The sequence below is a fragment of the Lagopus muta genome, chromosome 6 (genome assembly GCF_023343835.1).
Source record: "Lagopus muta isolate bLagMut1 chromosome 6, bLagMut1 primary, whole genome shotgun sequence".
Lineage (NCBI taxonomy): Eukaryota > Metazoa > Chordata > Aves > Galliformes > Phasianidae > Lagopus > Lagopus muta.
In genome coordinates this window covers 33,966,141-33,981,911 of record NC_064438.1, presented here as the reverse complement: position 1 = coordinate 33,981,911, position 15,771 = coordinate 33,966,141, and the positions used below count along the sequence as shown (strand labels likewise).

At 39.5% G+C, this 15,771-nt stretch overlaps 1 protein-coding gene across 2 annotated transcripts in view; it reads right to left on the bottom strand.

The window, feature by feature from the left end:
• The window catches only part of SCFD1 (sec1 family domain containing 1), a 44,700-nt gene extending 29,954 nt beyond the window's left edge, over nt 1-14,746 (bottom strand). The window contains exons 1-10 of one of the 2 annotated variants that reach the window (XM_048947570.1): nt 14,600-14,746; nt 10,664-10,734; nt 9,758-9,846; nt 8,949-9,039; nt 8,124-8,246; nt 7,650-7,737; nt 5,224-5,313; nt 4,105-4,160; nt 3,051-3,136; nt 1,232-1,331 (exon numbers count right to left, since the gene is read on the bottom strand). In XM_048947570.1, coding sequence (XP_048803527.1) covers nt 1,232-1,331; nt 3,051-3,136; nt 4,105-4,160; nt 5,224-5,313; nt 7,650-7,737; nt 8,124-8,246; nt 8,949-9,039; nt 9,758-9,846; nt 10,664-10,734; nt 14,600-14,630 — 825 coding nt within the window. In that variant the 5' untranslated portion in view covers nt 14,631-14,746. Of the gene's footprint in view, nt 1-1,231; nt 1,332-3,050; nt 3,137-4,104; nt 4,161-5,223; nt 5,314-7,649; nt 7,738-8,123; nt 8,247-8,948; nt 9,040-9,757; nt 9,847-10,663; nt 10,735-12,027; nt 12,089-14,599 lie in introns of those variants that run through there. The other variant, XM_048947571.1, reaches the window with a different exon arrangement.
• Between the last annotated feature and the right edge of the window lie 1,025 nt (nt 14,747-15,771).

Genomic DNA, 15,771 nt, shown 5'->3' with positions numbered 1-15,771 from the left:
GTTATTTCAGTACCTCTCCATATCTGTAAGCACTCAGTTTTCACTACATCTTTAGTACCTGACCTCTTGATGGACCAAGGTCCAACCCAATGCATTCTCAGGCCACCAGACAACTTTCTCTAGCCAGCAGCTGATGAGGAGGCACATGAAGGTGGCAGGTATTTACTAGCTAGTCACTCAGTATTTGCTCTTCAATGGCTTGCAGGCAATGAGCAGAAATAAGTGTTGACTTTACGCAATAGCAATTCCCGATTCTTTCACTGATTCTCAAAAGCAAACAGAAGAAATGCAATACTTCTAATTGAAAGTCTTCAGTGTTCAACAGTTATTGGAGAAAAACAGCACAAACCACCATTTTGATATCAGCTTGTCCTACAGAATGGCAAAAAACGTTCACTTGAAAGAAATCCCATCCCTTTAGGTTAATAGAAAGGGACTGCTCACAAGGCATAAGGTATATAAAATAGAATTTAAAGGCACATACAAACAAATTACTGTATGTACACAGGTGCACGCGTATATTTTACACCTTCCTCTAACAGCCTCAATAATAAAAGCAAATTATTCCTCAAAGCTATATACCAAAATGATTTGCATTACTAACTGTACAATCCAAAAAAGCCTCCCGAAAGTAATTATTGTTACTCCTTTTTTGTATTATTAACGATGTAAATATGTATGAAATAGACAAATCCCAAATAAACAGTATTTGTTTTCATTCAAGTGCCTCATCACTACTGGTTTTATACTCGAGGAAAAGGCTTAAAGGTGACCATTGTTTTTAAAAAAATAAACCCATTTTACACTTCTCACAGTAGGGTCATGTACCACTTGGCATGTTTACAGTGAGCATCCACAACATCTTGTGGAGTAAAACAGACATGTTTCTGGAAATTCAAGCTAATACTAAAATCAGTTTTAAAACTCATTACAAATATTTTTCAAAAACGAACTGAATGTACAGAATTTGCAGTTAAAAAGTGATTATGAACTACTGAGGAATAATCTAGGTGTGTTGAGTTATGCATCTTATAATAATATCAAGACTTCAAATTTTTGACAGCTTTAGAAGTTATTGCTAAAGAAACCTTCTCAAACAATCCTCCAACCTTCCACCTACTTTCAAATAAAAGAAGTAAAACAGATTTTGGGTTAAGAGAGAATCTGGTATTAAGTTTAATAACAAGCTGAGTGAAGATATTTTTGTTAACAAAATCAGATTTGTTCTTACCAGAACATCATGCACTAAAGCTTGGTATGTCCAAGTATGGTGTAGAGGAGTTGCTAAATCTATGTTTCTGTCAACAAGGACTAATAAGGGCCTTTGGAAGCTGAAAAGATGACACTTTATTAGTACTTCTTTAAATAAGTTCAGAACATCCCAGTAACATCCTGAGCGATATCAGCCACCTTCTACATTGCATTTTAAGTTAAAAGCATAACTTCCTACTGAAGAATTCCACCAGCCTTCCCCAAAGCTTCTGGGACTGATCACTGCCAGTATTTTTAACAAGTGAAAAAATACTAAGCAGACATCAGAACACCAAAGAATAACTAGCCTTTAACTATTAACTAACACATACTTCCTCAAGTGGATACACATCTGAGTTTCAAACAAGCATTCAATATTGTAAGAACCTGAGTGGGTCACACTTGACTTTAATCCTATTATGTACTTCAAACATAAAATCTGCCTCTCAACTCCCTTACTTTAACTCTTCGCTTGTATATCAAGTTTGTAAAGAAAAAAATACTACTTTCTGAAATTCTGTAACTACATCATTAACACAATTTTATGAGGGGAAAAAAAAAAAAAAAACAACACCAAAATATCTTGGGTTACGGCCATATACAAATTAACAGTGGAGACAGAAAGACAACTGGTGTCCCTAGCAAACATAAAGCTTACAGTAAATGTGAAGGCTACATTGTTTGGACAGACAATTCCATGCTCTGGATAAGTATTTACATGCAGATACATAATCTCAAGAGCCTGTGCCATCTGGGAAAGCAAAATCAAGATCAGCCGCCACTTAGCTGTTGGAGGTTCTCATAATTCCTTTATGTTGCAGCTTGATTTCTCTGAGGGTAATAATGCTATCCTAACAGGAAAGCACGCTACCCCCCTGAAGGAAGTTCACTGGTTACAATTTCCATAAAAATTAAGTTCCCATAAAAATAAAGGAACTAATTTCACAGCAATGCTCTCTCTCCTAAAGGCTTTCAATCCCATTTCGTTTTGTCCCACAACCTTTGTGTTTTTTCTCTTTTTTTTTTTTTTTTTTTTTTTTTTTTTTAAATCAAAGCTCTGCACAGAACGAGATAAAAATCTGTAATATCCACATAATAAAAAAATAAACTGGGTATTTTCGTTTCCAGTTAGGAGACTATAACTTCTGCCTTCAGCTACAGTCTTCCTAATAGATCTCCTCACCTTTTTAGTACAGCGTAAACTACCATAATGTGCTTTTGTAAGGCAGCCAGTGAAGTATTCAACTAACTGGAGGCAAAGGGATGATGGAGAGGCTACTAAAAACAAATTTCAGACACATCCAAGCACCTGCAATATCTTTTCTCAACTCTCCTTTCCCCTCAAAGGATTCAAATGCACGACAGCTCTTAACTGTCTAATCATCCAACTTGCTTATGCAGCTCTCCTCTGGTAGATACAGAGATCAGCTGACATCATTACAACGGTTACTGCTCAGAAGTGAGAAAGTGGGTATTTCTTTCTTTTTAAAGACCTACAGGTTGATTAACAAATGCTCAGAAATGCAGCTGCATATAACAGCACTGCAATGTGACTATGATGAAAGGGCAAACAGAACTGCCTGCTTCATTAAATAATTTCTGTCTCGCTGTCTCAGTCATGTAAGTTTCGACCCAATTACACTAAGAGACATGCAACCTTTGGAGTACAACTACTTTAGTACACAATTTGAACCTAATTCTTGTGGTTTTCACCATATAGTGGTGACTTACCCTAGTGAGATCTTACAGACAACTGAAATATAAACAATAAAAATATACAGTTATTACTAACACCTTACCTGAACTGGCCAGCTCCAAGAGTGTCACCTGTAAAAAGACTGTTTCTGGCATCTCTTAGATTCTCTCTGAGCTTTTTATCTAATTTCTGCATGGAGAAAAATACAAAACAGTATTTAATGGACCAATGATTTCTTAACCTATTTATTTCCTCAACATTTAAATATCATGCTGGTTTTGCACTTCAATACTTCCTATAGGTAAGACATTTACGGTCAACTTCACATTAGATCTGCCCAAGAAATCTCTTCCCTGTTTTTAATCCCTCCAGTTTTTATACCCAGACCCAAGAGTCTACAGAAGATATTTACTTTATACCCAGTAAAATTCCTCTTAGATAATTAGCATCCTCTCTTTAAATGTGTGAATAAAAAATACCAACACCCACAGGGAACCAGAACATTAGCAGCAAACTGGCTTGTCAGATATTGCTGTAGTAAAGCGCTTCATTAAATGAAGAATATCCCTGATATGAACACATGCAGGCTGAACGCTTGGGTTTTACCAATGTTAAGGCTTCAGTGATGAAGAAAGCTATGAGGAATACAGAATGAAGCACAGTGACCCCTAGTGAAGATACTGCTGTAGCAACTTTCAGTTCTAATTTAATTTGGTAATTTCCTTCCTATTTGACGATCAAGATTACTTTAATATAATAAAAATGTCTCACAACTATGGGGTGTCTCAATAAGACAAAGAAATTCCTATGCAGACACAGGAAAACTGGTGCCAGACTGCAACTTTTCATAAAATTTATTTATAGGTTCATGGTTCTAATTTTAATGCCTGTCAGAAAACCTGCAAGAACTCCAAAGCACAAATGATCCTTCAGATTTAAGTTTCTCATCAGCTGATTTCATAGTATTACGATTTCTAAATATGAGTTCCATGGAACTAAAATTGTAATGGAAGGCTGGTATATGTCCTTCCAGGTTTATTTTCCTCACTAAGAACAGGAGACAATGCCACTAAACCTCCATGCAGCAATGAAAAAAGCAAACAAGCTGTTAAGAAAAAATCTACAACAGCAACACTCTTAGAAAAATCATTTCTTACCACTGCCACCATTTCAGCTGCAGTTCCTCTTGAGCATCTGATTATAGGAATAGCTCCTAATAAAAGACAGATCAACTTCCACTAGTATTACAGTTTTAAGACTATAAGTCAGTGTACTTTGCAGAAAACAACTTTTTAGTAATAGTTTGAAAATAAAATTCTCAGCAGTCAACACTTATATTAAATTTTTCTCTTTAAATCTGAATCAAAAAATACTCCATAGCAATACATTACCTGAAGTTTAACAAAACTAACTCTCATGCATGAATTTATGAAAAAGACAGCACATTCTAGAAAGACAGCTAGCATATCATGTATTGGTTAAACAAACTCTAATAGGAAAGCATTAAAACTTAGTTTCATAAGATCAGAATTCAATTAAAAGCAATAACAAGTAATGTAGCAAGAATCACAAAGTAATGTATTGGTAACATCTCAATACAGGAAATGTCATTCTCAAAGCACATTTTCCATGGAATTTCAGGTTTAAAAATCATTAGCTCTGCATCTCACCTATGAATAGGAAATAATTCTTTTGTATGAACATGACAACTTAAATCCCACAAGACTGCCCCAGAGAGATCCCACACATAGGAATACCATTTTGGATCTGTTGATCACAGTGAGAACTTACAGTAGATGGCATCACTATAAAAAATGCATGGGTTAAGCAACAACATAATTCATAGTAACGCAAATAAATTAAGTTTATCTTCGTATTCCAAGAAGTATTTTAATTAAACCCTTGCAAGGGTTGCATGATGTTTTTCTCCTTTTTTTGAGCTTAAAAAAATCCAAACTGCTAGCACTGCTGGCCTTCAGAACAAACTAGTATTTTCCGAAAAGAAAGAATCCAAAACTTTCAGTATTCCTCACCCATTGATACTGAAGACAAAATATGTCACATCTCACATGGCATAGCCTTTATTTTCTTCAGCAGTGACGTACAGGAATAATTCTACAAAGATCAATAATCCACTCAGCAAACCATTAAGGTATCTGTCATATGCCTACTTCTGCCTTAATTTGGCTATACAAAAATTACAAAAATTCTGTATCTCACTGACCATAGGTCTCTTCTAAAAGGAATGGAAAATATGCTAAAATTTAAAAACTTACCAAGTGTAACAAAAAAACAGAAGAGGCTATCAACAATAGTGTCCATTATCGTTTCCATTTCAGTGTCTGTAATATCTGGTCTGTTAATGGCTGAAACAGGAAAAGAGTTAAATACAGGGTGAAAGAGAAAAGTTTATACCACACCAACACTAAGAAAGTGATCCTCTTACTTAACAGCTGTCAACTACCAACGGCTTTTATAGTATTACTTTTTCCTCTCCATTTTTTTTCCTTCATTTTTTTTTTTTTAAAGTTAAAAACTGAGATAAACTGATTATTGGTCACCGTGGAAAGCCCAATATCACAGTCTCTCCCCATTGCCTCCTTTCAGATTATCTTTGCATTATTAAAAATCCCTCTTACAGACTCACACTATGAAACAAGAATGGCCATCTACTCGGAAACCATTTTTCAAATTAACAAGCATTCAAACAGCATCAAACAGGATGTCAGGTACACACACTTCATAGCAGTATTAGCCATTTACTCCTTCCTCTGCAGTCATAGAAAAACAGAACTCTGGTTATGAAAACCTTCTATGTAACTGCACTATGTTACCATGCTCTCTCTTTCATCGCCACCAGATTTATACTGACTTTGCAGATTACACAACTAATTACAAAGTAGCAGTTTTCTGTTAGGGCTACCCTCTACAAAGAGTTCACTTCTTCATTGCCCATGCATTTCTTTTGCCTCCCTGGGTTAGACTGAGCTCACAGAGAGATGATCAGCTCAGTGCTCTACTGGAAAACTAATTACTTCTGTATAGGAGATTAGATTTCTGTTCCATCAGTGTTTGGAAATAGTGGACTACTTCCATACTGATTTAAACATAGTGTGAAACTGTATATTGAGCAGCAAATTTCAGCAACCCAAGAGAGAAAAAACAAATCACACAAACTGACAGGTGCAAACGTTTTCAGTCATTTCAATTCAAATTCTGTTAGCTAGTAGAAATCTCATGAGGCACGGTCAATAATCTTTATATATACACACACAAACACAATGCAAAACAATTATTGCTAAAGTTATTAAAAACTCAGTACAATGGATCCAGATTGCAAGAAAGACCTTGGATACTGGACAAAAGATCCTCACTGCTAAATGTTAAGTGCACAGAGAGTTCTCATCTCTCTACCCAGTCACTAGTGAGTACTCTGTGCAGCCAAAGAAAGGAATAATTGTATGGCACTTGTGTAGATGTTGTGACTACAGTAACATAATGAGGAGCTGCTGCTAAAATAAGTGCTGTGTTGCCTGACTCGCATGCATCTTCTGCTTCCCTTGCACTGGATTTGCAGATAACACAAATGAGTCGCTATCTTTTACTGAATGAGTCAACCAAAAGAACAGAATACTCTGCAACTCCAAAGTTACTGGTTTTTGATGTAAGAGAGAGAAGAGGGAAGCTGCAATAAGGGCAGCAAGACAACTCACCCTGTACTAACGAGCCACCTGAGCAGACAGCAATGCAGGTAGAGCGACAGTCACTCTCTGCTAGTTTAGCACACTGAATGGCTCAGAGGAATACAAAAGTGAAAGAAGGGAGGAAAATTGTATGGATGACGACAACAAGTAGCATGTGTTGTCTACTTAGGCTGCTGCAGTAACACCTACAGAGGTAAGTGATTCAGGGCATCCTCACTGTTTTTAGAGTAGGGTCCAACAGAAACCATATGATAAGACAGCAAGATCATTTCCATGAGACTGACTTCACTTTCAACTCATAGACTTCACAAAGAAGCGGACAAAAGTAAATGGGTCCACATGGTCACAGAAGCCATCACCTTTTATTTTCAGCAATGTTTTTTCCAGATTCTTCCCTGTGCTACTCCAGTCCCTGATCCTAAGCACATTCCCAGCATACTCCTACATGCTTGGATGCATGTTCTCATGTGTTGACCAAGAAAAGCAGGTACTGACTGGTCACTGTTTAGACGATACATAAAACTCTATCAATTGAAGTTATCTTTCTTGCTTTGCATTACCTACAGTAACTTTCTAGCTGACCATTCGCAAAAAAACCCAAAATATTTAATTAATAACTGCATATAGGGCTGCAACTGAACAGTGGTGTCTAAACAAAGCAGCCACCCACTGTGCCTACCTACAAGTGTAAGTGAAAACACTTTTTCCTGTACTGTCACACGTACAAAAAAAACCAACCTCGTCTGAGGTGCAGTTTTAGTTTCCTGAATTTGTCATTTAAGAAAACAATTATTTTCAATATTACAGTAGCATTGCAGTAGAGATGCCTAAACTAAGATGTATGAACTGCTTACTTCATATTAAACTATACATCTGACAGATTATCCTAAAGTCTGATTGTATCAACATAAAATAAAAATCATTGTTAGATGTTAACTGTAACTTCAAAAGTAAACTTCAACTTTAAAATATCTTTTATACAAAGAAATCTTACTTACCACGATATGAAACAAGCTCTTTGTTTTGGTTACACAATACAAACATATCATCTTCTAAAGTAATAAAATTAAGATATTGATCAAACACCTAAAAATAAAGGAAGAATGGTCAGAACAGTCCAGAGTGAAGTACAGAAACACCAGTGATTTGCTGCTACTTATTTTTGGACTGGATGCACACTGAATTAGTGAGATCAGAAACATTCTGCAACTACTGCATTTCCACTCTTTCAGTACAACAGTCACGCACTTGGGCTTTGGACTAAGATGAAACATAACACTAAGCTGGATTAATGAGATGGCTGCAGATACTTTTCCCCAAGTAAATCCATGTCTGTCATCAAACCTAACTAAACTTTTATTTTGCTCACGTTTCAGTCAGGAAAGCTGTCTGTGGCACAGAAGCAGTTACTTAAGACTGCAATACTTGTAACAGTATTATGCTGTACAACACAGACTGGAGCATTTTCTTACCTTAGCCACTTGAGCTACAGCATTAGCACCTATGGCAGCATTGGCAATATCTTCCAGTTTACTTCTTGAAATGGCGGAAATAAAGTTTAAATAATAAGATTCATAAAGCTGGTTTCGAAGATCCTAAAAGAAAGCCAAACCACAATCTTTTTGCCTGAATAAGTACTAACACATACATTAATTATTAAAAAATACACAACCTTTTACTATGTGATCTTCCAATTATCCATAGTCAATTTTTCTGAAGTGCTTGGCCATCTAAACATACAGCCCTGCATGAAGTGTTTTGACTACACAGCTTGATAGAATCTAACAGAACTGAAAAAAAATGAGGAAATAACATTTAAGATACCAGATAGCAGCTACTATTCCACATATTTCCAGCGACAACAACTATGTCTACCTTCCATCTGTTTCTCTCACAGAAAGTAAACAGCTGAGTCCAGCCCCTGTCTCAAAGCAGAGTCCAACAGGAGGTGGCTCACCACTGTGTCGAGTTTCGAATGTCTTCAACAAAGACAACTCCATGCAGTCCCTGGTCAAACCGACTGCCTGCATTTCAGCCTGTGCCTGCTGACTCTCATCTTTTTACGCCCCAGACAGAAGACATGTTTACACTTTTACTTTCTGGGAAACAGCCTTACACGTAAAAATTTTGGATAGTATTTCACACACAGTGGCATGCTGACACAGATAAAATGGAAGCAAAACAGATACGCACAAGAACTACACATACAGAAGTCATGCTGACATCAATGCAGAACTATCTCAAACACACTACTCCTGCTGCGTCCACTCATCTTAAATATTAAATATGCAAGTTACCTGGCACATTCTGTCAATATTTTCTTCTGTTGGCATTACGAAGTAGACAGCAGGAACATCTGGAATAGGATCCCGATCTGAGTGCAAAAGCCTGAAAAGAAAATAAAAACACCATCTCCGCTGTATCCCTCTTTTCATTTATATAAAATTATAAATGCTAATTCAATTATTTACGCAGATACAAATCTAATTTTCCAGAACGTGTTCTTATGTTTAGTCAGATTTTAGCACAAACAAAACATGAAAAAATAGCAAAATTGTATCTGTATAATTTTTGATAGCTGAATGTGTCAACAGAGTTCTCTGAAGTTTATTTGAAGCTTATGAAAAGGCTTCAGAAATCTTAAAAACCAGATGATTCTGTGGTAAAATACTGCATTCGTGGTAAAATACTGCACCCGTGAACTCCATACGTGAGAAACCCTTTAAAATAACACTTAAAGCTCCTTATCACAGACAGAAGACAAAGTCTGTGTGTAAAAACACAAGCAAAAATCATGCATTGCCTCATGTAAACAGTTTGTGCCAAAATAATTTTAAAATATATAAAAGGATACGGGCATTTGTTCAGGCATTCTCAAAAATCTTTACTATATTTCTCATTACTTTTCCGAGCAAAGGCCTCCTCTATATCCTACTGAAAACTAACTGAACTACTAAACACTACTAACTACTGAACACTAAATAATTCTTATTTTAGCAGTTACTCATTGAATAAGTTCCTTTTTTTTGTTTGTTCATGATTTCAGGGAAATATTAGATAAAGTCATTTAAAGAAGAAAAAAAATCTCTTTTGAAGAAGTACTTACAGATGCAAAGTGATCCCCATATCTCTCAGCTCTTTCACTGACAGCAAAGGTGAGATGATATCTTGGCCAAATCTGTCATAAATGAGAACCTGAAATAGATATACATTTTTTCATTATTATTTTTTTTAAGCAATAAACTGTGGATACAGGAGTTTAGGCTTAAGGAACTACTTAACCTTAAGAATGATAAACATGTACCAATTTATTACTTTGTAGTAGGTTTCCATTTGTGAAAAAAAAAAAAAAAAAGAAAAAACCCACTAAGAAACTATGAAAAAGTGAAAAAAACCATCATTTTCTTCCGAAAAAAATGGAAGTCAAACAAGAATCTGTTGTCAGAACTTGGTCACTATAAATACAGCATTTCTCTGACTACGTGTGGGGGGAAACAGTGGGAGAAGCACAGAGCAAGAAAGACATTAATGAAAAGAGAAAACAATATATGCTTTCAAGTAGCACTAATTTTTCACAAGTGACAAGTTATTTACTTTTTTTTAAGTTAATGAGGGCAGCTTGAACTCAGCCTGTCTTAAACTTGAGGCTCCCAACAGTTCTCTCTTTACCGCATGCTTCTTTTTTTTCCTGAGTGTACCCATAAGGTATCACGCAATCTCCTGCCACACATGAGGTATAAAGGTACCTTTCAAAAACACCCTCTTTAGTTGCTCATTAATATATTGCCTAAAGAACCAGTCACAGCATACTTAACTAGCCAATATGTCAAATGTCTTTTTCTCAGTAACTCTGATGTTTAGCTCTGTATTCATATCACACAGGAAAAAATATTCTGTATAAGTTACATACATAAGACAACATACATGAGTTCATGAGTTAGTTTAAATTTGATAATTTGAATTTTTTTTAAGCACTGTAAAATTCTCCTATTCCCATTCATGCAGTCCTTACCTTCCATACCGGCTCCCCTGTGCTGTTTTTAACAGGAGGAACATTGAAATTCAGCATACGTTTCAAAGCCACTGGAAAACAGGAGTAGAGCAATACTTCATCCTCTTTGCACTTTAACAACAGACATTAAACATGCTAGCAGGATTTTATATTCTGTTTGAAAAGAAAAACTTAAAAATTAAATGCAACAAATCACGTGTGCATTTTTCATGCAGCTTTTGATATATGGGCTATATTCTATTATATTTTGCCTTGAAACTAATTTCAGACTCTTCCTGAAAAGTGCATTTTGCAGCCTACGAGTTAATTTGCTTTATTATCATTCTGCTTCTTCCTACCTAATCAGAACACTATACACACAGTATGCCACTGTCATGGTTCTATGTTTTTTGGGTTTCAGTATTCCACATCAAAACATCACGTAGTGTACGGGGCACTTCTTTGACTGACTAAAACTGACACTATTTTTCAACATTTTGAGCTCTTGTAAGAAACTGCTGCATAAGGGAGCACAAAGGCACCCCTAATTTGCAACAGGAAAATTCTGTGAACACGTATCCATTTAACTTCAATACACAAAACAAAGCCAATTTTTTTCATCTACCTCCACTTTCTAACGGCTCATAAGTAAGACCTTCCTCATTCACCTGATTAAACAATACACTATGTGCTTTGGCTAAAAGTAAAAATCTAATTGCATCAACATAAGCTTGTGGCTATCCTCTCAAAATCCAAAAACACAATTGTCATAGACTTTTGCAAAGAGAAAAAAAACTTTCAGACATCAGGGCTACACACTCCACTTTACTCATAAATAGAAGCAGTTAATAGAATCATTTGAATTGGAGGGGACCCTCAAAGGTCACTTAGTCCAAAACCCCTACAATGAAGAAGGGACACATACAGCTCTCTATAAGGTTGCTCAGATCCCCTTCCAGTCTGACTTTGAGCATCTCCAGCATCCACTGCCTCTCTAGGCAATCCATTCCAGCACCTCACCACCCCTACAGTAAAAAACTTCCTTATAGCCAATTTAAATCTCCCCTTTCTTATTTTGAAACCCTTTTTCCCCTTGTCCATGTCACAACAGAACCTGCTAAAGAGTCTGTACCATTCTTTCTTACAGCTCCCTTTACATACTGAAAAGCCACAATCAGGATCCACCAAGCTTTCTCTTCTCCACACTGAACAGCCCCAGCTCTCTCAGCCTGTCCTCATAGGAGAGGCGTTCCACCTTAGACCACTTTCACCGCCCTCCTCTAGACACCCTCCAACAGATCCACGCCTCTCCTGTACTGACTCCACATCAAGACATAGTACTCCAGGTGAGTTCGCACCAGTGCAGAGAGAAGGAGCAGGATCACCTCAGTTGATTTACTGATCATTGCTTCTTTTGATGTAGCTGAGCTCCACTTAACTGCAAGCGAACACTGCTGGACACCATCAAGTTCTTTCTTTTTGGGCTATGCTCAATCCTTTCGTTCTCCAGTTTGTATTGGTAGCAGGGGCTGCCAGCACCAGGTGCAAGACACTGTAATTGACTGAACTCATGAGGTTCACCTGGGCTGACTACTTGAGCCTATCTAGGTAAAAATGAGTAACTTCTAACTCTCAGGCAGAAAACTGCTTGTGAGAGCACTATTGGGTAGCCAAGGCAGTAAGGAACCCCAGGGGCTCTCAAGCCCATCCTCCTCATGAAGGATCAGCTGCAAAGCCAGGTCTTGTTCCTTGGGGGACCTAGCCAGCCCTTAAAACCCTCCAAGGAAGAAGATGCCATAGCCTCCCTTGGCAACCTGCACAGCATCTGACTTGTGGTAGAACAGATTTCCCTATATCCAATTCAAACATGTCTTGTTTCAGATTATGCCCACAGTCACCACAAAGAGCCTGGCACTCTCCTCCCAGAGTCCTTCCCACATATTCCCCCTGAAGCCCTTACTGTAGGCAGGCTGAACCCCACTTCAGGAGCCTCCCTGCCTGAGGTGAGAGCTTTAACCCTGCCTATCTCAGTGGCCCTCTGCTGACCAACCCTCCTGTATTGGTGAGCACAGACAGAACACAGACTCAGGCATGCCTCAACCTGCAGGGATCAAGTAGATGGGTGGCTGTTCCCCTTCATCTGGCTGCACTCCTGAGAACAGGGTACTGTTGCACAGGGGCATGCTTGCTGCAGGCTCATGTGGATTTTGCAGGCTGCTGAGACTGGTAGTGATTGATAGGTTTCCCTAGAATCAAACCTTCTATGTTGCTTAATACTTTTTTTTTTTTTTTTTTTTTTTAAACCATGGAGCAATCTCAGAAGCTGCTGCTTACAGACTGTTCCTGAATTCTTTATTCCCTTGCTGCCATGGCATCTTTCATTCCTTGCTCAGCTGTACAAACAATTTTGTATAAAGCTACGTGGTTATGTACTTTGGAACTACTACATTTGAAGCAACTTCCTTGTAGAGGTTACCGTTTAAGTTAAAACTCTGCTTCAGCTACCTCCAAAAGAGCAACAATCAGACTACCAGCATGTTGTGACCATCCCAAAACCTACAGATGTGCTGGCTGCTTATCTTTTCCGTTCTTGCTCTTCCACTTCATGCTGAATACTCTGTGGGGCAAGGATTGGGTTTTTACAGTGGGGTACAGTGATACACTCTGATTATAGAGCAGGGCCACAGCAGAACAGACACAGGCACATACAACAGCGTACGTACTACACAAAGTGTTTTCATCCTGCTGAACACCTCTTACTTGTTTCCATCTACCTCCTTGCAAGTGACTGCCCCAATAGGAGATAACATGTGTATGAACGTTGGTTGAAAGAGAGTGAGGTCAAGTGAGAGATAAAAGAATAAAGTTGCAGGGAATAAAGGCTCAATGACAAGGGGCTTTATCAAAAAGGTGTAAGTATGTGAAAAAGTACTGTAAAAGAACATGAATCAGTTCCATCAGTGGTAGATGGACACTATAGTGAGATCAGAGAACATATAATTATGGTACAGAAAAGCTGGAAAAATATTAAGTTCAAAAAGGATGAGACTTTTAAGCAGGTGATCTTATGTATCTTATGTTAAATGAACGCACCCAGAATCCTCTAAGCAGCGGTCAAGGGGGAGGAGATGACAAGTCTACAGTTCAAACTACGGACAAAAACCTGCAAAGTACGCAGGAACACAAGGCTGATGCACTCTACGTTTTAGGGGTACATTCACATGGATAGCCATCCCCTTGCACCACAGAGCAGCAGCAAGAGGGAGATGAAGGAGTCAATTATGAACTTAATAGTGCACAAGCAGGGACTGAGTAACCAACCCTTTTACCCACAGAATATCTCCCACAGGGAGCCTGAGTTGGCAATTATAAATTAATAATGAATTTCCTAAAGGTCAGTAAGCACTCCAGGACCTCAGTATCATCCTAACAGGGACAACAAAGCAGTTGTTTTATTTTTCCACCTTAAAACGACGCTTCTGGCTGACCCTTCCCACAGCCAGAGAAGAAGCCGAACGAAGGGAAAGCACAGCCCCCTGCCACAGAGACGACCTCCGCTCCCTACCCGGCCCGTGCAGCCCCCCCCGGGGGTGATTTCCACATCGCAGTGGCACCTGCGGCCGCGTCCCTGGACACCTGTGCTCCCCGGGCCCGGCAGGCCGGGCCCCTCGACAGGAGAGCCCTGGGCCCGTTACCGTACCCGCCGCCGCGGCGAGAGGGGTTGGGGATTGAGAAGGCCGCCGCCCGGTAGCCCAAACCGGCCGCGGATCCCCAGGTGGATCGAGGCGGCACCGGGACGCCTCTATCTCACCCGAAGGAGCCGTCAGGGAAAGGGCGGGGAGGAAAGCAGGCTCCCAGAAAAGCCCCCAGCTACACCCTGAGGCCCACCGCGCTTCTTCCCCACTGCAGGCAGAACAGCGGCCGAGCCGAGCGACAGAAAACGCGGGAGCCGCTCACCTGTCTGCTTCTCCCGGATGCTGGCCGCCATTTTGCCTCGCCGCCAGCCCGGCCGCAGCTTCCCGCCCACTGCCGCGCACGCAGCAGGCCGGCGACGTGGCGGCCCAGCACAGGGGCGGGGCGGAGCCGTTTCTTTCCCGCCGTTGCCGGGCGGCTCGCGAGAGGCTCCGCGCGGCCTGCGCCCAGCGAGCACGAGGTGCACTGGGATGCTTTCAGCCTTAAGTCCGAATTTCAGGCAAGAGGCCGCACCTGTGTTTGCCCTACCCGCATGGTGCGTGCACAAACTACAACCGCGCAGCTGGGAGGCAATTAGGCAGCCAAGTGGAGAGAGCAGCTGGCGAAGATGAATTCATCAGCAATTAAACCTTCTCTACAACTTAAGTTTGCACGTCTCTCCTTTGCATGCTCTTTGCAGTCTTCTGTAGGCACTATCCACCCAGCTGTTCTGTGCTTAGAGAAAGCATTGAGGAGGAATAGTCCCGTGCAGATAAAACTCTGACAAAGATAGGAGGGTTAATGTGCACGACTACGAGGGCTGCTTCAAAAGCAATGCTTTTGTTTTAGTTTTTGTTTAGTACGTTAGCCTATGATGTCAGAGATGATGCTGAGCACGGCAGGAGCTGAAGTTTCCCACCACTATTCCTGTCCATTTTGTTGGCACCAGAGGGTCTGACAAAATGGCTTCTGACTTGGAAGAGCAGAAGCAAGGGTGTGTCATTGAATTTCTCCCTGCAGAAAGAACTGCAGCCCCTTTTCATCACTAGCAAAAATGCATAGCTGATGGTGGTGATTATGTTGAAAAATAGTGGTTTGGAGCACAGAATTTGGTGTATCGAAGAGTGTTAATTGCACTTCTTATCTCTTGTAGACTGCGCAGAAATGAGCAGGAGGCATTACTTTGGGAGCAACCTACTCAGCATGTGTAGCAGAAGCTAATGCAACTAGAAGAAAACAGCAATAACTCTTCTAGAACTAAAACCTATAGAACAAAAGCAAAGCAAAGAGTCACATTTAATACAACATGGTAATTTAACCCTTTATTGCACTTTCAAACATATACATGTCTCCCACAATTGTGTATTTCAACACTGATGCTACACCTGTCACTTATTGCTTGAAGCTGCAACACTTCAGGCACTGATTCTGCAGCTGAGATGGAGTTTTAAGTATTT